The 23,246-nt window shown below is 39.7% G+C and overlaps 1 protein-coding gene across 1 annotated transcript; it reads left to right on the top strand.

Annotated features, from left to right (window-relative positions):
• Positions 1-2,338: 2,338 nt before the first annotated feature.
• On the top strand, positions 2,339-8,869 carry LOC141656624 (protein DETOXIFICATION 35-like). The gene is made up of 7 exons (XM_074463576.1): positions 2,339-2,886; positions 6,312-6,937; positions 7,408-7,464; positions 7,571-7,809; positions 7,942-8,060; positions 8,162-8,248; positions 8,425-8,869. The coding sequence occupies exons 1-7, from the start codon at positions 2,623-2,625 to the stop codon at positions 8,503-8,505; spliced, it is 1,473 nt and encodes a 490-aa protein (XP_074319677.1). The 5' UTR covers positions 2,339-2,622; the 3' UTR covers positions 8,506-8,869.
• The last annotated feature ends 14,377 nt before the right edge of the window (positions 8,870-23,246 follow it).

A 23,246-nucleotide genomic window follows, 5' to 3' on the forward strand; every position in this document is an offset into this window, starting at 1 on the left:
ATAATAATAAAAGTTGTGCTTTTATAAAAATAAAATAAAATAAAATAAAAATAAAAATAAAATAAAAATAATAATAAAAATAAAAATAAAAATAACAACAACAAATAATAATAATAATAATAATAATAATAATAATAATAATAATAATAATTTAAATTCGGATCGTGTAAGTTTAGTTCAGATCCTATAAGTTCAGTTCAGTTCAGATCCTATAAATTCGGTTCAGTTCAGATTCTATAAGTTCAGTTCAGATCAATAAATTCAGTTCAGTTCAGATCCTATAAATTCAGAAAAGTTCAGATCCTATAAATTCAGAAAAGTTCAGATCCTATAAGTTCAATTCAGTTCAGATCAAATCCATTTCAGTCCAAAAGAACTGGACCAAAGTCTAAAGCAGTAGACGCATTTTTTTTAGTGTTTTATATCTCCGAGATTCATCATCGACCGACTTTTCTATATGTTTTAATCCCTCCTCCTCTACCTATACAAATTACTCCGTAGATGTTATATAACTTTTTTAATTGTAAAACAAATATATTTGTTTAAGAGAGATTAATTGCAATCAAATCGAATGGACATACTGTACTTCCTCCATTTTATTCAATTCTATACATTTGCTTTTCGGGTACTATTCATAAGTGGGAGAATTTTCAATACAACTTTAATATATAACATAAAATATAGTCATATAAGATCTTATTTAAACTGTTTTATCGAGTACATTGTAAATATCAAATTTTTATAATTTTATTTAAAATGTAACTAAAGATAGAAACAAAAAAACGACCATTAATATACATCTATAAAACAAATGTATAAAATTGAATGAAATAAAGAAAATAGTCCGTAGTAAATAAGAGCGAGGAGTGTAGTCATTACTCATTAGTCAAGTAAGAATTACCGAAAAATGTGAGCAAGTCAGCAAAGGAATGGGCAGTAGCAAGTAAGTAGGAGCACGTGACAGTTTACAGTCCACTCCCTCCACCAACTACTCTCTCCTGTACTACAGCAAGCTTCAACTAGCAAGTTATTAGCAACCGCATAAACCACCAATAATATTAGAGTACTTGACAATAGTAACATCATCTCGTCTTAGGTCCGGTTCTTTTGAACTGAAATTGTTTGAATTGAATTGAACTAAATTTAATAGAGCTAAACTGAACTTAATCGAGCTAAACTAAACTGAAATAAAAGTTAATTTGTAAGGAGAAAAACTGAACTGAACTGAAAAAGCTGAATTAAATCATAAACAAAACAAATAATTTCAATAAGATTACATAAACGAAATAAAACTACTAAACAATACTCCAAAAAATATTTTTGTTTTTCACCATTTATTTTTTAAGACAGATATAATTCATCTTGAACAATAAAACAAGTCAAATAAATTGAATGAAAAAAAAACTAGAATACCTAGAAATGACAAACTTTTATCTCATCCACTTATAATATAGGTTCTGTTTGGCATAATATTTCAGGTAGTTTATTTGACCAAAGTAACTTATTTAACCAAAATTTCAGCTACCTGATTTTTTTTTGCAAGTGTTTATCAAGTAACTTATTTGACCAAATAAGCTACCTGAAACAAATTATCTTCCCTTTTTACCTCTTCAATGTATAATATTAAATAATTATCATGTTATTTTAGGTCATTTTACCGAAAATCAGTTACCCTTTTTGGCTACTTTGCCACATTTTTTACATAATCAGTTATTTTATCAATTCTTAATTTTCAGTTACCTTATTAGTAATCTTTTCAGATTTCAGTTAACTTTTCAGTTTTTAGCTATCTTTTCAAGTAATTTTACTTTACCTAGATCTGACAAAATGAGTCACTGGGTAAGGTTCGGGTCAGACCATGCGGGTCGAGTCAGCTCGGGTTTGTCACATTATCGGGTTAGTTCGGGTCGGGTCCTTTCGGGTTTCCGGGTTGTTTCGGGTATGTTTGTCGGGTCATTTTCTGGTCAAGCGGGTCGGGTTGTTTCTGACCGGGTAATTTTCGGGTCAATGATTAAGAGAAAAAAAAGCCATTTCAAGTCTTTTTGGGTCAATTAAAGTTATATTTTGTCGGGTCATTTTCGGGTTGGGTGGGTTCAAATCGGGTCATTCCGGGTCAGTTACGGGTCCATGAAAGCTTGGGTAATTTTCGGGTCGGGTCGGGTCAATTCGAGTTTCGGGTGTGCTAGTTCGGGTCGATTTCGAGTTTCGGATCAGCCTTTTTAGGTCGGGTTAATTGGATCAGGTTGATTTTACCAAATAGAACCATAGTATAATTTACCCTTTTTCAGTCATTTATACTTAAATTCTTAAAATGAATATAATCGTCTTAAAAAAAATCAAAGGATTTTGGAAATGCGTTCCTTTGCTATGCCACTAGCAATTAGCAAAGGAGTATAGACTAAAACGAATACGTGGACAACTAGGACACACAAAGGGGTAAGTAGGAGACGAAATGAATGATACATATACAAGCATGTGACTATGTGAGCATTGAGCAAGCGTATGTCATTCTATTTAAAAATTACACGACTTCCAAATAACATCTCTATATATACAAACACACACAAAAGTCACAAAAACATACGTGCATAACCAAAAAATCAAAATAACATCAAACAAGCAATGGACACACCATTGTTAGAGAGTGTAGGTACAACGGGTATACAAGATTATGAACCCTTGACGGGTGTGAAAGATGCGGCTAGAGTCTTTTGGATTGAGACGGTGAAACTATGGTCGTTAGCGGCACCATTGGTGTTTTTAACAATATGTAGTTATGCTACTAATACCGTCACCACTATTTTTGTTGGACATCTTGGTGACCTTGAACTTTCCGCTGTTTCCATTTCTCTCTCTGTTATTGGTACCTTCTCCTTTGGCTTCATGGTATGTATCTTCTCCATCGTTTTTTTGTTGCTGACGGGATTTGAACCCGTGACTTTACCGGCTTTAACTCGGTCGATTTACCTTTTTTTTATTGAATAGAAAATAAAATTAATTGGGATCAAAATCTTGAAAGGTCCGTCACATGATCATAATATTAACTACGTTTAATGACAGGGCAGTCTAAATCATATTTTTGTCTTTCACTTGTTAGTTAGGGTATCAATTTCATAAATATTGATTATCTTAATGCCATAATTGTCATAATAATATTAATATTTGATCTTGTTGTATAGTGTCATTTTTGGCATCATCATGAGTGTGTAGATGAGTATTATAAAACCATGTGAGATTAATTACCTAGTAATTATTGGGTGAGACCGTCTTACAGTCGACCGTAAGACGGTTTATTTGTATAAAAATCACTGTTTTATTGATAACAATTTTTGAATGACTTTTTCAAGAAAAGGACCGTCTCACGATGTGAGACCGTCTAATTCTAGAATTTGGGCTAATTACCTAGTGAGAATCATTATATAATGTTCTTCTCAATTATGACTCATTTGTTGATATTCATGACACTGACATTTTGACCTTAATTTTGCCATTTGTATATCAACTTTCTTAAGTCTAACAACTAATTCTGTGTATAGTTTATTGATAATTTATGAGATTTTTATGTTTAAATATATTTACGGTTTTTCTAACTTAAAAGTCATGTTTTACTCAATTTTCCATGATTTTTTTTAATACCTTTAATCCTTAAGGCGTTAATACTGTGTTTGAACCTAAGTCATGAGTACCACGGCTCATTACTTTACCAGCTAAGTTAGTCGATATCTACTTCGTAGTAATGGATGCTCTAAATATTTAGACAAGGTGTTTGTGACTTCGTGTTGCAATGTACTCCTAGTACCATTATTAGAGGTCCCATTTTCAGTTAACTGGTTTCATTTATTTCTAGTGAGCAGTACTTCAATAATGTGATTTATTTTGCTGCCTATTATTATGGTGCACAAACATAATGGCAATATGGCATTGAGTCATGGTCTATTAATATTGTGCTTTTTGTATACAGTATAAGTATTGGTGAGGCTAGTTGTTGGTTACAATTCGATATGACCACATTCTATTAAATACGATATGATATCACCACTATCACGGTAGCTGTATTTAAGGTTACAGAAGAGGAAATAGAAGCTTAAATCAAATACGGATTATTAATGACATCAATATACGCGTAAATCCATCTTTTTGGTAGGATTATTTTTGCATTTATGAGTCACTTGTCTTTTTGGGTGAGTTTTGACTCAATTGTCAATTTGGGGGATGTATGTTATCATTGTATTTTGTATTATGTATTTATTTATTTATGTAGAAACAGTTGAGAGATATTTGGGTGCATACAGAAATACAGCCATACACTCTGTATATTCCTAATTTATTTCTGAAAATCCTCATCTTTGACATATTCCTAGGATCTTCTCGTGACTTATTCTACTAACTAAAGAAGTAGGTAGTAGGTTTAGTTTTCCTTCTATTTTCATGGTCCCTAGTTTGTTTAATGAATTTTTGTTTTAATCTCTGAAAGTTGACAATATGAATTAAACATATAATGATGATTGATGATGGGACCATTTCTTTGTTCCCTATAATAAACTTCGTTTTCGTTGGAAAGATAATTACATGTACGCCCTCCGTTCGGTCCAATTCACTACATTTGACCAAATATGTGAGGAGAAATTCGAAAAATGTAATGAATTGGACTGAACAAATGGAGTAACAATTTATTTTAAATGGGGGGCATACCCTCTTTTTTCGTAAAATCAGTAGTCAGTCCATGCAAATTTGTGTAATATGGATCATTCGGGACAAGTGAAGCCGTCCCTTTGTCCGACCTGATCCGAAGATAAGGTTTTCTACATAAAACCCCCTTAGCGCTTGCTATAAGCGATTAACTGTTGACACAGTGATATAATGCGGCCTTCTGTAATTAAAAACGGGAAGAACAAATAAATTGTTGCTCATATAGTTAATCATTGTAGTTAGCTAGATGGATAAGTAAGAAAATCGACACGAGTGGTATATAAAATAATAAAACTCACTATGAAACATCAGTTTTCGGCTTTTCGTTTGTGGTTGTTAATAAATAAGCATCCATTCATACTCCTAATATTTGGTACATGTCTTTTAGGAAAGCTGAAACTAAAATGTAGCTTAAATGTTGAACAAACAAGTTGGGGATACTCAATTTTAAGTGAACCTTCAATAAATCAAGGATTAATTTGTCCTTTGCAATTTGCGTGTGGCATTCAGTGACTATTTTGTGAGACGGTCTTACACAATAAGACGGTCCACTTGTATAAAACTCACTCTCTTATTGATAGTTATATAGTATGAATGAATTTTTATAGAAAAAGTCCGTCTCACGGTATGAAACCGTCTTATTCTAGAATCTGCGTAAAGGATTATATGTTAAAAAGCAATAAATTTGAGCATGGGAATGGAACACAATTTATTATCGTGCCCACAATTTAAAGTTTGTTAATGTATTGTCACTTTCTCCAATTATCTCTTCATGATGTTTTGAATTAATTCATCTTTTATATAAAGTTATTTTTGCTTCTTTCTTTGATTGTTACTTGAGTACAATGATAATTGAAGGATTATGATAAAAGGATGTACTCTCTGCGATCTTTTCACTAAAGACGTTTCTGATTGACTTTTTGAGGTAAAAATTTGAAACTTAAATATTAAATATTTTAAAATATATAACAAAATGGTATTCCGTATTATAAGATAATGAAGTATACTAAATTACATATGTGAATCTTTAGGAAAACTATATTTGCAATCGGAATAAATGCTAAAAGGTAGGGTCAAGGTATCGTTTTATGGATATAGCAAAATGTTAAGCTTCAATATCATAGTGAAAAGGAGAGAGTAGTTGAATGACTTGAGCTAGCACGATTGAGAGCTCGATTTATTTTATTGCCAGAAAACTTATTATTGCATCCGCAAATTTGCTTAGCGAATAATGTACTCCGTAGTAGACAAAATCATACTAATGGACATTATAAAAGTTGCAATTCTGAACTATACCTACTTTTAAAATCAAAGACAAACTTGGATGGATAGTTGAATGGGTATTAGCTTGGTAGTTCAAGTTGTAAATGTATTGCATTTTGGTTGTTTGATGGCATTTTTCCGTCCGTACATGGCTACATGAATGAATTGGGTTATCCGGTAATAACCTCTATGTGCTTCAAAATGCGATTAAGCCGGTTCTGGTGGTACTGGGTTGATGTTGTTTGATTTTGTTTTGAATGAATTGGGTAGCGGACTAGCGATAAGAGTGATAACCAGCTACGCTACGAATTTGTTCTTTTAAAATTGTAATATGCTGATGAATGATGTTAAAAATGTAGCTTGGCATGGGAAGTGCACTAGAAACGCTGTGCGGCCAAGCGTTTGGAGCAGGCCAAGTTCATATGCTTGGAATATACATGCAAAGATCATGGATCATCTTAACCTTCAGCGCTTTGGTGCTCACACCTTTTTACATTTTTGCAACGCCGATCCTAAAACTTTTAGGCCAGGAGCATGACCTAGCTGAAGCTGCAGGAAGTTTCAGCATCCTCACACTTCCAAATTTGTTCTCCTTGGCCGTAAATTTCCCCACCCAAAAGTTTCTACAATCACAAAGCAAGTTAGCCGTGCTAGCATGGATTGGGTTTTTAGCTTTGATCAACCATTGTTTCATGCTTTGGCTTTTCATATATATACTTGATTGGGGAATTGTCGGAGCTGCAATGGCTTTTAACATCACGAGCTGGGTAACAGTTATCGCGCAAGTGATCTATGTAATTGGTTGGTGTAAGGATGCTTGGACGGGTTTTTCAATGGCAGCTTTTAAAGACTTAGGGGCATTTGTTCGGCTTTCTATTGCCTCAGCTGTGATGCTTTGCCTGGAAGTTTGGTATGTAATGAGCCTTTCTCTTCTCGCTGGTGGACTTAAGGATGCTGTGGTTGCTGTTGGGTCTCTTGCTATCTGGTGAGTCACGGATGTAGTTAATTAGCAACATTTTTGTCCGTCTGTAGAAAAACTCCTCTATCATACCAACAACAACAACATTGCCCCAGTGTCTCAATGGCTGCCGCAAATTGCGTGGTAAGGGGGGTCGGATGTACGCAGCCTTACCCTTGTGTTAGCAACACAAAGAGGTTGTTTCCGAATGACCCAAGATGAAAATTGCGTCGAGAACTGCATTGAAGGACCGCTACTTCACAAAAGAAAGAAGGGCAGCCACTTTAGTGAGCCATTTTGATTTATTCCATTATAATCCATAACCAAAGAGTAATGAACCATTTTGATTTATTCGTCTATCATACCGTCTTACAATAAAATTATGGGAATAGCTAGAAGATCTCAAGAGCTAGGTTTTGCGGATGTAGTTTTTTTAAGGTTGTATATTTTTGGGTTTTCTTTTGGTGTTTGACTGTGATTTCATGCTTCCGTTTCAGCATGAATATAAACGGGATAGAGTTCATGGTATTCCTTGGGATTAATGGTGCAATAAGGTAATTGATCTCTTCCTCTTCCTGTCAAGATTTCTGCCTGGCAAAGATTACTATAGTCTATAACTACTGACGATTTCTGAAATGGTTTTCCGTTACTATTATGCAGTGTTCGAGTATCAAATGAGCTAGGAATGCATCGTCCAAGGGCGGCCAAGTACAGTGTCTTCACAGCAGTTTTTCAGTCTCTAATTATCGGACTTGTATGCATGGTAGTAGTCCTCGTTGCTAAGAACCATTTTGCTATCATTTACACGGACAGTGAGGTACTAAAGCTAGCGGTTTCCAAACTTGCTTGGCTTCTTGGGGTCACCATGGTTCTTAATAGCGTTCAGCCCGTCATATCAGGTACTTGTTCCTGATTGGATATGTTCGAATGTGACCGTTTCTGTTCTTCTGGTGTTGTTTTTAGACTTCTTGGCCTAAACAAACTTCTGATCTGAAAAATAATCAAGTTAATCTTGCTTGTAAATTTTGTAGGCGTTGCTATCGGAGGGGGATGGCAAGCTCTTGTAGCATATATAAACTTGGGTTGCTATTATGCATTCGGGATTCCTGTTGGATACTTACTCGGCTATGTAGCGAATCTGGGAGTACAGGTCCTTAGTTTCCCTTCCTATTGTTGATGATTGTAGTATTGTAGATCTATTTTTAATTTCTTTGTTCGTCTCTGAAATATAAGCTTCCTGTGAATGTGCAGGGTATCTGGGGAGGTATGATTATCGGAACCACCTTGCAGACACTGATTCTACTGGTTATTCTTTACCGAACTAACTGGAACACAGAGGTGAGTTATTAGCTCGCTACAATTTACCTATGCAGTACATTAAGTAATTTTTCCAAAATATTAGCAATAGTTGAATGTTAAGGCCAAATGTAGATTCTAGACTATATTTGTAATGAAATGTCTATTACACTGAAAAAAAGTCGAGTGAAATTTTTCGATGTGAACATTAACTGCAGGTTGAAGAAACAAGCAGTAGAATGCAGAAGTGGGGTGGCCAGGACGTCAAGCCTGTTAAGAATGGTGACAGTACCTTGTAACATAAGCCTCTCATATTTGGAGTTTCCGATGTTATCGCCTGAGCCTTCATTTTTCTTGTCTTCATCATCATAGCACCATCTTATTGAAGTTCGGGTTCTAATGTCTAAGAGAAGATCAAGAGTATGATTCCAGATGAGTATTTTTACCAGCAATATCCATTTTTCGCCATCGACGATCAGCTTCCTTCATCACGATGCCTTTTCACTAACTCTGAATCACTGAATTCTGTTTTTTTTTTTGTTTGTCAGAGATTTGTGGCTCTAATGGGTCATTCTTCCAAATGTAATGCCTTATAATTTAGTTTAAGATTCAAGTAGAGATTGTGGAGATTCAACGGCAATATTAAACTCAGTACACTTTTTAGTTTGCATGTTACATCTGAAAGTTTAAGACGGCCTTATGTCACCATTTTTATGGTAAAATGTAGTAACATTTAACGACAAAATGTTCTAACTAGTGTTTGTTGTTCAGGTATCTTTTTGTCAAAAACTGGTCACATCTAGCTGTAAATGGGTTATATATGGCCGTCTTAAACTTTCAGACGAAAATGAGTCGTCTGAAGAGAGAACAACTGGAAAACACTAATGGTTAGTTGATGTTTGAACTGGATTTTTTCCTTTGGATCGATTCGGTTAGGGCCCCAATTGCCATCCTTACTTTTCATCTGCTGCCTCGGAGCTGGCCCACAAAGCTAAGGTGGTCACTAATTCTCTCACATCGAAGCAGGGATACGATGGAAATAGCGAGACCTCAAGAAACACCTCGACAGTAGCATTGGAACATTAACGTCTACCAGAATCACTTGACAGCGAGCCGTTTCCAAGTGGATATGGAGAGAAGTTATCAACTGTCTCAGTGGCTATGTGTGACGATCCGCACACTTCGAACCCTTAGATTTATTTTATGCTTATGTAATTTCATTTCCCTTGTACATTTGTAGTAAGTATTTTCTTTGTAGTTTTAGAATAGGTTTCCATAAATAGGTATATCGCTATTCTGAACTAAACTTGTAAATTCAATGTCTCCTGCTACCAGGATGTAATAATCAAATTTCACTCTTTAGGGAGTACTAGTGAATGAAAATCTACTTCCTACCTTGTGCCTTCGTATTGCTTGTTGTTGCTTTGTTGTGAACGACTCTTTGCCTTCACTTTACTAACAAGCCGTGTTTGTGGGATCGACACTAGGATCCCGACTCACACCCCGAGACCCGTGTATCGTGCTAGTGGGCGATCCCTCACTAGTACGAAGATCCTTGTCGCTTGCATCTTGCCTTGAGACGAGCAAGGGTGCGCGCCACGGTCGGCAAAAATCACCTGGGACCGTGACATTTGGTATCGAGCCCGGTCTTGGACGGGTTTAGCCGCAAGCCGCATTTGTTCATCGAGATCGAGAAAATGGGCGAAACAATCGAGGACCGAGTGGATGCCTTAATGGACACAATCGACGTCAAGCTTCCCAAACTCGAGAGCATCGTTATGCGGATGGCTGCGAGCCTCGAGGAGTTGCAAAAGACGGTTTGTGACCTTGAGACAAAGGTGGACGGGATGGACACCCGTATCCAAGCGATCAGTGGTGCGATCCCCGACGATCGGGAGGAAGAGATCAATCATCTGCATCGAAAGGTCGAGATGTTAGAGAACACTTGCGCCACGCTCGTGAAAGCGGTGGCCAATGACGGAAAATCTGTGGGGAGCCATAAGGTAAAGGCCCCTCCACCTCGTGCCTATGATGGGGCGAGGGATTCGAAAGCGGTCGATAACTTTATCTTCGATATGGAGCAATACTTCCGAGTAAGTGGGCTCGACGAAGACGCGGAAGTTGTCACGGCAAGCATGTATCTAGTCGACGATGCCAAGATGTGGTGGAGGGCTAGGTACAAGGAAATCGATGTGGGCACGATTACGGTGACATCGTGGGCCGACTTCAAGAGGATCTTGAAGGATCACTTCTACCCCGAGAACACGGAGTTTGTTGCTCGGAAGAAGTTGAAGGAAATCAAGCACACCAAATCAATCCGAGAATATGTGAGGGAATTCTCAGCGTGCATGCTCGAGATTAGCGAAATGTCCGAGACGGATAGGACATTCGAGTTCATTGACGGGTTGAAGAGGTGGGCACAACAAGAGGTCATGAGGCAGAATCCCAAAACTCTGTCTTCGGCCATATCGGCTGCGGAGCGCCTACTCGACTTTCACGGAGAGCGAGAGGCACCAAGAGTTGTGGCACCAACGGGGAATATGGGTGCATCACAAAGTGGGTACAATGGACAAAGGCCACAAAACAGCGCCATTTCAGTTGGGAACAGTCGGTTCCGCTCACAAGGAAGTGAAGCCCAATCGGCGAGCACTACAAACTCGCCCTCAAGCTCGTCTTCTAAGGCGGGAAACTCTACTGCTTCCACAACGAAGAGACCGTTCGCGTGTTTTGTGTGCAAGGGTCCTCACAAGATGGCCGATTGTCCGAACAAAGCGGAGTTCAATGCCATGTTCAAGCAGATGCCGAAAGGGGCTCAAGAACGTCTTGATGGGGCGTTGGCTGACTATCACCAAGAGTGTAACGAAGACTCGAGTGATGGTGAAGACCAACCACGGATGGGCTCACTCCAACGGATCAGCGCGATGGGGAAATACGAAGATTCCTCCGCCAAGAAATCCAACGGGCTCATGTACGTGGACTTGATGGTGAATGGGAAGCAAGCACGAGCCTTGATCGACTCGGGCGCCTCCCATAACTTTGTTACGAAAGAGGAAGCGGATCGGTTGGGGCTAGTTCTGCGGGATGCTAACAGTGCTGAAGCGGTCAATGGGAAAATGAGAAGCGTCCAAGGAGTGGCTAAGAAGGTCGCGGTCCAAGTGGGTGAGTGGGCAGGGGAGCTCGACTTCACCACCGTTCATTTGGATGACTTCAAGTTAGTACTCGGGATGCAGTTCTTTCAGAAAGCATTGGTAGTATTGAAACCAAGTGACGGATCGATGCTACTAATGGGGTCTATCGTAGTGAATACGGTAGACGGCGACGAAGACAAGGGGCAGCATCGAATTTCGGCTATGAGAGTGATACCGACGCCGAAACAAGGGATGCGACCTTGGAGAATGCCTAAAGGTTCGGTGGAGCCGAGGGCGAACAAGACCCAGGCTAACTACGATGCTAAGTGGCCTGGGGGACGAAAGAAGAGTCTACCCCCTCACCGAGGAGTAGACAATGAGGGCCGAAATGCCCAAAGAAATAGGCCTCGTACCATCAGGGGGCCGCGTCGATATCTTTGAATCGACGTCCTGGGTTTTGGGTCGGTCGACCCAAGAGAGAAGGCCTCGTACCATCAGGGGGCCGCGCCGAAATGTTGATTCGGCGTCCTGGAGAACTCACTTACCCTCGAATGCAGGTACTGAAGTGGTGATGGACAAGGTGAAGGTGCGATGGAGCGAGCACCTTGAACGATCTCGTAAAATTTCCGCTCGAGCAACGAGGACTTGGACTTTCCAGAATGATCAGAGGCGAGTGATAAACTTGGAGGACATGATGTTCGGGAGTCTCGCCGTCAAGGAAATGCACTCTATTCTTGAAGGGACGATGAATCCGATCATGGTGTGGACCGAGAAGTATCTACAAGCCGGACTCAAGAGAAAGCCAACCCACAATGCAGCATGGACGACCACAGCTCACCGAGGATGTCTCACTGAAGCGCCGTTCGAGATTTTTGTGTTGCCGAGGGCGGCAACAGATTAGGTGGGGGAGAGTGTGACGATCCGCACACTTCGAACCCTTAGATTTATTTTATGCTTATGTAATTTCATTTCCCTTGTACATTTGTAGTAAGTATTTTCTTTGCAGTTTTAGAATAGGTTTCCATAAATAGGTATATCGCTATTCTGAACTAAACTTGTAAATTCAATGTCTCCTGCTACCAGGATGTAATAATCAAATTTCCCTCTTTAGGGAGTACTAGTGAATGAAAATCTACTTCCTACCTTGTGCCTTCGTATTGCTTGTTGTTGCTTTGTTGTGAACGACTCTTTGCCTTCACTTTACTAACAAGCCGTGTTTGTGGGATCGACACTAGGATCCCGACTCACACCCCGAGACCCGTGTATCGTGCTAGTGGGCGATCCCTCACTAGTACGAAGATCCTTGTCGCTTGCATCTTGCCTTGAGACGAGCAAGGGTGCACGCCACGGTCCGGCAAAAGTACCGGACCGTGACACTATGCTATAGCCGACGCAGTTTCAAAGCCAAAGACGTAGTAGCCTCAAATTTGGGCTATGGGGGCGAGGCTTACGAAGCCCAATATGATGAATCAATGTGTCCATCCCCCTACTACTAATAGAATAAACATTCTCAAAAATTTTCCCTCCAAACTCCACCTACTTATATAAGTGTTCCGGGTGTAATTCCAGAGCAGTGTTGTTTACCACGCAAGCTTGGTGAATGGATGTCCTTCCTTGCCTTGACTCTTCCTCTCGGTCTCCCCTGAAACGATGAACAAACTGAGGGCTCGGCTTTGCACCGAGCGTACTCACTCCGACGCTCAAGTCAGTGAACTTAAAGGGATTAAGTTGTATGTTACTTGACAAAGTATATTGTAGAGAGATAAGGGAGATTATACCAGATGAATAGTGAGTTTTAGGTTAGATTCTGGATCCTTTACTCAATGAGGGTTGAGGAGTATTTATAGACTTTCACCTTTTGTCACGTAGTGGCCAAGTGGCTAGCAGGTGGAAAGACTGATCTACCCTCGGCCGAGGGACCCATGGCAGGCCGGCGGGCCCTGTTGACTCCATGCCGAGGGGTCTTGGATATGAGTACGCGGATATGTGCCCCGGCTGGCTAGTTGTCCCAGCCGAGGCACAAGAGACAGGCCGACAGGCTGCGTCGGTTAGGCTGTCTAAAACGTTGACTTGCTGTGGATATCTTTGACCTTGCTCAATATGTTGACTCGGTCAGCGGGTGCAGAATATGCAGTTGGGCCACGGCGACGTTCATGGCTTTAATTATGGCCATAACGTATTCATTCAGAGGAAACCGGAGCCCATACTCCAGGTGTCTGATGTATACGCCGATTCAGCCCGGAGGAGGGCAACAGACGGCCTGACCCTCTCTAGGAATAACAATCTTATACTCCCTGCCGAAGGAGAAATGATGTTCGAAGAAGTCAGGACCAGAACAACGGGCAAATTTGTGGGTCCAAGCACGGTCAGGGCCGACCTTACAGGCGTCGCCGTGATCCAGGATGTACGGCCTCTCGTCATCAGGATGAGCCCTTTCCTCATCATCACCGTCATCATCAACATCATCATCATCCTCCCAATCCTCCAGAACTTTTGGATCAACTTCAGGAGAAGGAGACCTAGGGCCCCCAGACCTTATCGGAACGGCGGCTAGTGCCTCCTCTTCATCAAGACGCGACGGGGAACCCCCCGGCGCAGGATTACTAGGTCCGGCATCAGCAGAAGACATTTTCACAACAAAGAAACTTAAACAGTTAAAAAGTTGGAAAATTTGTTTGTTTACCTTGGGAATAGTGTTACGCCGAGTAACGCTTCGAAGACTAGAGAGAAGTTTCGTCAAAGAAAGTTAAGCAAGAAGAAGAAATTTTTTTGAGAAAATGAATTTGGAAGGCCAAATTCAGGGGCTAACTCTCCTATTTATAGGGCAAAGCCCACTCAATCCGACCAATCAGGGCAAAGCCCATGAAACGTCAACCAATCAACAACGAGACACATGTCAAGCATGCAGCCATCGAATGTCAATCGACAAACAGTGACAAAACTTCTTCAACACGCTCCTTGACAGAATGCCAATCGGCGTATCTTCTTCAACACGCCCCTTGGTATCTACTTGCTAAACGGCCCGCTGATTCAACCAAGCTTGACAGCACCGGCTGGGGGCAATCAAAAGCACACGACACTCACAACCTCGGTCTCGGCCAGCGCCACTTTCTTTTCCACATCTGATGTCCATTACACATCCATGTGGAGGGGGGATACGATACGGCACGGCCTAAGCAGCACCAAGCCGAGGTAGAAGAAGCCGGGGCAGAAAATTTTTACTTGCGCAGAATACGCTCAACACTCATCGAAGGTCCATACCACGGCATAGACTACGCTGGGGGCAAATTGATGGGGCATATTCTGCACCCGCTGACCGAGTCAACATATTGAGCAAGGTCAAAGATATCCACAGCAAGTCAACGTTTTAGACAGCCTAACCGACGCAGCCTGTCGGCCTGTCTCTTGTGCCTCGGCTGGGACAACTAGCCAGCCGGGGCACATATCCGCGTACTCATATCCAAGACCCCTCGGCATGGAGTCAACAGGGCCCGCCGGCCTGCCATGGGTCCCTCGGCCGAGGGTAGATCAGTCTTTTCACCTGCTAGCCACTTGGCCACTACGTGACAAAAGGTGAAAGTCTATAAATACTGCTCAACCCTCATTGAGGAAATGATCCAGAATCTAACCTAAAACTCACTATTCATCTGGTATAATCTCCCTTATCTCTCTACAATATACTTTGTCAAGTAACATACAACTTAATCCCTTTAAGTTCACTGACTTGAGCGTCGGAGTGAGTACGCTCGGTGCAAAGCCGAGCCCTCAGTTTGTTCATCGTTTCAGGGGAGACCGAGAGGAAGAGTCAAGGCAAGGAAGGACATCCATTCACCAAGCTTGCGTGGTAAACAACACTGCTCTGGAATTACACCCGGAACAATAAGGAAAGAAATAAAATTTTCCCATTAAACTATAATCTTTTTCTTAAAGCATGGCTTTTTTTTATTAAATTCTAAGTTATAATTATATAATGTTTTAATCAAAATAAAATAAAAGGAATATAAAATCATAAAATACAAAATCGTTAATTTTTCTTCGAAAATGACTTAATGCATACTTAAACTGTATAAAACAATAAAATAATATTATTAGCTACGTGAAAAAAACTCATTAAGATAATTTAAGCAAAGTTATAAAATAAAATCATTAACTTTATGTTAAAAAAAAAAAATCATGACATACTACGGTTTTTTTTTCTCATATTAAAATACAATTAGTTGAAATATAAAAACTTAAAGGTATAAAATTTGGAATGAATCCTCCTATATACTAAGAGAATACAATTCTCCAAAGTTTTCCTCAAAAGGGTATCAAGCTAAATAAGAAAACAAAAATACTTCTTTCTTTAAATTATTATCATTTCATCAAAATATAACCTTTTAATCAAATAATAGTATTTCCTTTGAAAATCTAAATTATAATATTTTAATTAAAGAAGATAAATTCACTATAATTTTATAAACTCTAAATTTCTAAATTTTTGTTATGTATTATTATATATGAGAGAATGACTTGACATATTTTGTATAAAACAAAATATTAAACTGATATAATTAGCTTCATCACAAAAAAAAAAAAAAAAATCATTAACATAATTTGAGAAAATTTATTATTTGTAATCATTAGTTTTATGTTAAAGAAAAAAATTATTAAACATATTTTATAACTTTACTAAATTCTCTTGATTAGTTCATAGTTCATTTTTTTTCTCATATCAAAATACGATGAGGTATATGAAAAATATGAAAAATTAATAATGTATCAATTTAAAATATTTAAATAATAACTAAAAACAAAACCTCTATATATACCGCAAATGTGCGGGAATTACACTATTAAATACCAATAGTATAATTGTTACATTCTCTAATATTCCTATTTAAAAAACCGCGCATTTGCGCGGGATCTATACTAGTAGGAGATTATGAGATGAATGACGAGGATCAGAAAGCCGGGGGGAGGGGGGTTTAAAATGAGTCCAATTTCTCTCCATTTCCTAAAAAGAAATGGAGAGACAAGTTCCTATTAATGGTTCAGATCGCATCTTGGTAACATCTAACGGTTCTCAATTTACGCATAAAAGTAAAGGAAAAATGGGAGTGAAAAGGGGTAATTATCATTAAAATAGATTGTGAGACGAAATGGAGAGAAAGGAAATGGAGACGATCCAAATCCGTTTAAAATGCGGGAAGTATAGGAGATTATGGAAACAAAGTTTTCTCGACCGTTTAAGAAAAAATAGGTCCAGTAGACAGTAGTTTATGAGAAAGTAGCAGGTCTAGGATCGAGGTGTGAGGTTCAGGAGCTGAGTGGGAGGCGAGGTCTACCCTAAAGTCGGACAATTGTGTTTTGGTGAAGCAGGGTAAGATGAAGTCCATAGAACCGGACAAGGGTATTTTTGTGAAGGAGTACTTGGTGGAGAAACTGAAGCCCGACAAGGAAGATCATAATAGGAATATTTATAATAGTTGGACCTCAACCATCACCTTAAGATTTTGGTTGAGTTGGTACATCTATCATGGTATCAGAGCCAGTGTGACCGAAGGTCACGGGTTCAAATCCTGGCAACCTCAAAACTCCTCAAAAACTCGAAGTGGAAACCCAGCACACGGTGCGGGGGAGCCGGCGCACAACTAACCATTCTTCAAGCCCGATGGGCATTTGAGTGAGGGAGCGTAATAGGAATATTTATAATAGTTGGGCCTAAACCATCACCTTAAGGTTTTGGTTGAGTTGGTACATCTATCAGATCAAGCCTTGTCTAAGGTTATTACTGAAGCCTTACCTTTTGCATAAGCAAGAGCATGAGGAGTATGAAATCGGCCTTAGACATTTATTAAGCTCGATATTTATTTCGTGCCTGAAAAAGTATCTCTTGGTGACGTTCGCATCCACCCTATTCTCTCTCGCTCTCAGATGGCCGACATTTTTACCAAAGGGCTTCCCTCCGTCCTTTTTGATGACTTTCGAGACTGAAGAAATATGATGCTTGAATATTATTGAGATCATTTTTTGTACACCAAAACATGAGATATTGTAGCCTCATTACAGGAGATATGATAGCTAATTAGTTGCTACAAAATCGGTAAAAAGTACTCGTAATACATTAGTCATAGAATATAATACATATATTTTAACACACCTCCGCAGTTGAAATGAGAGGAGGCCGAATGTTAAAACTGTTGCGAAAATCATTGAAGAGGATCGAGGGAAGTACTTTCATAAACATGTCGACCATCTGTGAACAAGAGGGAACATGGTGAACACGAATGTCACCTCGAGATACTTTCTCACAAACAAAGTTAAAATCGAGCTCAATATGTTTCGTACGCTGATGTTTTGTACACTCATCATCGCAATAGACGACTAGCTTTGCGAAGTGGGTGATCGAGCTCTACGAATAAATTACGTAGCCAACACGAATCCGAGACAACATTAGTTATGCCGCGATGTGCAACCTCATTGGACCGCGAAATGGCGGGTTATCTTTTGGATGACCAAGAGACGAGATTTTCCCCCGACAAGACGCAGTATCCACTGGTTGAGCAACGTTTATCTGGGTAGCCGGCCTAAAAAGCATCCATGTAAGACTCATGGGAGGCAAAGAACTAAGTTAGAAACCGTATGAAATAGTGCCTTGAAGATAGGGGAGAATGAGTTTCAAAGCATTCATGCGAGCCTTCATTGGATCATGCATAAATAAACAAACTCATTGCACCGCATAAGAAATGATGGGCGGATGAATGTGAGATATTGTAATGCACCTGCTAAGCGTCGGTACAGAGTTCAGTCATCAAACGGACTACTGGAAGCGGCGGAACTGATCTTTGGTTTCGTATTGACCGGCGTAGAGGATGATTTAATTTACACAAGCTCATACCAGCACGGTCGAGTACTTTAGCTGCGTATTTTTGTTGGGAAAGAAAAAGACGTGTCGCAATATGAGTAGCATTTATCCAAAGAAAATGGAGAGAGCCGAAGTCTTTCGTAGCAAATTCGGACCCAAGACGATTTAGAAGAAATACGCGCAGGAGCTCAGTTGAACATGTAAGGAAGATATCGTCGACATAAAGAATTAGATATGCAGTTTGACCTTTGTTATCACAATAAATAAAAAGAGAATTATCACACTTACTATGGACAAAACCAATCAATTCTACAAAGTCTGCAAAACGTTTATACCATGCGTGTGGCGCCTGCTTGAGACCGTACAATGATTTACGAAGGACACAAACATGATGAGGAAACCGTTTATCACGATAGCCAATGGGTTGATTCATATAAAAGGTTTCCTTTAGGTCGCCATGGAGGAAAGCATTTTTTACGTCTAATTGTCGAATAGGCCAATAGTGAGAAAGAGCAAGAGATAATACCGTGCGAATGATAGCTGGTTTGACTACTGGACTGAATGTCACACCGTAGTCAACTCCAACATGTTGAGTTTTCCCGTCACCTGCAACAAAAGCTTTGTATCTTTCAAAAGAACCGCCAGCTCTAAATTTATGGCGAAAAATCCACACGGACTGAATAAAATTCACATTAGCCAAGGGCGGATACAATATTACGAGAAAGAGGTGATATGACAACCGTGGTATTTAGAAAGAAAAAGGTCTTGGGTTTATGAATGTCATGGTCACCCCGTGTCACGGGTTTAGAGGCTAAAACACGTGTAAACGAGACGGATGATGTGGTGGTCGATGTGGTTTGAGGCGGCAGAAGACTGGTTTAAAAGTGTGGTTGGTTGGTGGGGAGAGGACTCGGTTGGGTTCAGGGTGAGAACAGTAGGAACGTGAGGAGTCAGGAGTGTCTGGGCTCATGTGATATGGTGAACAACATGTGGAGACAAACCATCATCTAAAAAATCAGAGGCACGAGAGTCGGGTGTATGCACTTTAGCGAATAAGAATAGTGATTCATCAAAAAGGACATGACGACTTAGAATGATTTTATAAATGGTGATTTCGAAACATTTATATCCACGAAGGTTACATGGGGAACCGAGTAGGACACAAGGGGTCGATCGGGCTTGGAGTTTATTTATAGTGGTAGACGGATAACGTAAACAACCAAAAACTCGAAGGTGAGAATATGAGGGTTGTTTGTGATACAACAATCTAACAGGGGACTCTAAGGCAACAACTTTGCTACGAAGAAATAGAGACAGGGACATACGCATGAATAAGTAAAATTCGGAGGATGTTGTTATGGAACGAATTTTACGTTAGGCCTTGCCTTTTGAGATGATGTGTGTGGACAGGATAGCCTAAAGGAGGACCCATGTTTTGAACAAAATTTCTAAAACGGGCCGCTGTTAAATTATTTTCCATTGTCACATTGAATAATTTTTATTGCACAGTCAAATTGTATTTTTATATAATTGTGGAAGGTGAGAAAAATATTATAGACTTGCGTTTTTTTTTTTTTTTGCAATAGGAAAAGTCCATAAAAAATTAGAATAGGCATCTAAGAGCAATAAATAGTAACGATGCCCAGAAAAGTTAGGGACAAGGGACGTCCATAAGTCGCAGTTAATGATATCAAAAGGCAAAAACGTTCTTGTTTTAGATGGCACAAAGGCTGTCTAACATGCTTTCCGAGGGAGAAATAAGGACACGTTGTTTGACTAGAATTAAAAATACAATTAATCAATTTATTATGCCAAAGAGAATTGGGACATTTGGATGACCTACACGATTGTGTCACAACGTGGACTCTATAACAACAAAGGTAGCTTGAGATTCGGCTGAGCGGTAGTTGGTAATGGGATAAAGTACGTCCCGACTCTCACAGCTCATTAGAGGTGTCCTCGTCATGAAGTCCTTCACACAAAAATCAAAAGGGTCGAATGAACATTTTCGACAAGAATGACATTATAAATAATCGAATTAATATAAGAATATAGCGTACTTGAATTCGACGTCATGTGGGACATAGCACGGTATCCATGCACCAATTCGTATCGGGAGGATGGATTCCAAGAGTGTACATAGCCTGTTGTATATCCGTTTGAGACGGAGAGGACTCGGCTGTGTAGACTTGTGGTCGATGAGTAGCGACAAGACGCATAGGTCAAGACCAAGAGGTTAGGGGATACAAGCAAGCGTATACCTCTATGGCGAAGGTCCCCACATCCACCCACCATAACCACCATATTGGGTAGGAGGTCATGGTAAGGGAGCAACTTGTGTTGTCGGGGCAGTAATAGTGAGGGTACTTCCTGTTAAATTTTTCCCGTTGTTACCCCTTTTTCCCTATTCCCTTTCTTCTTGTTATTGCGGTTCCCATTTATAGGAGAAGAATTGGAAGGACAACGACCCAAAATTGAAGCCCCGTCACCATCTTAGCGCCTAGCATATAACGCAGTCGGAAGACCTCCATTAGCAGCGGCTTGTTTTTGCAAGAACGGCTTCTTCCAAAGTAAGCATCACCCTATAGAAAAGCGGGAGAGGATTACTCTTGCGAATGATAGTACCTACGCCTTGACAGACAGTGGATATTCTTGAGACCATCAGAAGAATGAGACGGTTATCCGTCATAGGAGATCCAACGTTTTTAAGCTGGTCGGCTAGGCTTCTAAGTCGTTGACAATAGGCAGATGCGGTCGGAAAATCATCCATGGAGACATGATAGAACTCTTGTTATAGCATATCAGCTCTTGAGTGTTCGTTGTCTTGAAAAATGTCTCGAATTCGGTTCTACCATTCCGTGGCTATGGAGTTTTCTTCAACATCGGTTTCTAAGAGATCATTTATGACCGTAATGTAGATCCGTTGAAGAGCGATGGCATCCAATGTTTCCCATAGTCTTGGTCAGCGTCCGTGGACTGCTGTGGAACTTTACTCTTAGGATCGATTATGTGGTGGAGCACGCTGTTAGATTTGGCGTGATTTGTGAACAAGGCCACCCATAGTTGATACTGGTCATTGTTCAGACCAAGGGTAACAGTGTCATGGTTACGTATATTGGTCATGGCTAGAGCGGGATAAAAGACAGATGTTGCTTTCGTCCCTTTGTCGAGCATGGTGAAGAATGAAAAAAGGGCAGAAAAGAGGAAATATTTAGGCATGAGACCGGAAGCTAGGGTAGAGCAGAAGCGATTGGCCGTTTCCCTAAGAAGCTGATACCATGAAGGAATATGATGCTTGAATATTATTGAGTCTAATGATCCGTATTTGAATTCCTAAACATGAGATATTGTAGCCTAATTATAGGAGATATGATACCTAATTAGTTGCTACAAAATAAGTAACAAATTATTAATACACACTCCCTCCTATTCTGAATAACATTCCCTATTTCTTTTTCCGTCTATTCACAATAAGTTCTCTATTTTTATTTTTGGGAAGTGTTTGTGTGATCCAAATTTAATTTTATGGAAGGGTAGTGTGTTTATGTGGTCCAAATTTAATTATATGGTATGGTAGTGTGTTTCCTTAATCTTTGTGTCAAAATGAAAGGGAATGTTATGTAGAATATGAGGGACTATATTCTAACAAAGACAGTCTCAACATTCGTCCACCCCCCGTTTCAACTGCGGAGGTGTGATAGAATATATGTAATTTATTTGGTAAATAATGTATGTATGATTTGTTTCCCTAATTATACCAACTAATTAGGCATTATATCGTTTGTAATTTGGTGACGATATATCGTAATTAAGTGTACAAATACTCTTGAATTATCTCAATACAAGTGAAGCATTACATTCTTTTAAACCAAAAATCAAAATAACAATCCATGGATGCACCATTGCTAAAGAGTGTAGGTACGAAGGGTGTAGAAGATTATGGACCCGTGACGGATGCAAAAGAAGCGGCTAGGGTATTTTGGGTTGAGACGGTGAAACTATGGTCGATAGCGGCACCAATGGTGTTTTTAACATTTTGTAGCTATGCTACTAATTCCGTCACCACTATTTTTGTTGGACATCTTGGGGACCTACAGCTTTCCGCTGTTTCCATTTCTATGTCCGTTATGAACACCTTCTCCTTTGGCTTCATGGTATGTATGCTCTTCCTCGTTTTTATCCACCAATGGAGTCAACGTTGTTTAACACAGTAATAAACTGCTGGCGGGATTTGAACTCAGGATATAAATATTAAATACCACCCCTCATGACTTTACAGGCTATAATATGGTTGATTTACCTGCGTTTTTTTTTACGAGTATTTGAATAGAAAATAAAAAATGAGTTCGAGTTAAACTGTGAATTAGCAAAATGAGTTATAATGGGGGAGGACGGGATTGATACCGAGAATTTGTGAACAAGCGTTGTCATATCGTGCTTCCAGTCCCATGAGAAAATCCCGAGCCCGTTTCTTCTCCCTCCGAGCATCCATTTTTGTGACCCAATTACAATTGCACGGGTTACAATCACAGGTTGGCAGAGGGTCGAACATAGCAATATCGTCCCAAATTTTGATGATTCACCCATAATAAGTCATCAACGATTCTGTCGGGCCTTGACGACACGCAATCAGATCGGCTTCCAATTGAAAATGCGTGGGTCATTACCTTGACAGAATCGAGTCTTTATGTCAAGCCATATTTGTTTCGCTTCTAAACTAGTCGAAATAGTGCGTCGAGTAGATGGTTCGATGTAATTGAAAATCCATCCGGTGACCAAAGCGTTGGTGGCCCTCCAGGTGGAATAGGAGGCGGCAGTTTCAGCAGGTTTAGGAGTAGTGTCGTCGATATAGCCCTCCTTCCCTTTCGCGATGAGAGCAAGGTAAAAAGAACGGGACCATTCATCGTAATTGGACCCGTTGAAAGCGATTTGTGTTAGTACCGGTATTTTCGACTTGAATAATAGAATATTGTTGAGATGGCGTATAATTGATAACTTTAGAGCCATCCGGGTTCGTCATAGTGATTTGTAGTTCGATTTTTTTTTTTCCGATTTGTAAGCAGAG

Source organism: Silene latifolia, chromosome 5 (genome assembly GCF_048544455.1).
Source record: "Silene latifolia isolate original U9 population chromosome 5, ASM4854445v1, whole genome shotgun sequence".
Lineage (NCBI taxonomy): Eukaryota > Viridiplantae > Streptophyta > Magnoliopsida > Caryophyllales > Caryophyllaceae > Silene > Silene latifolia.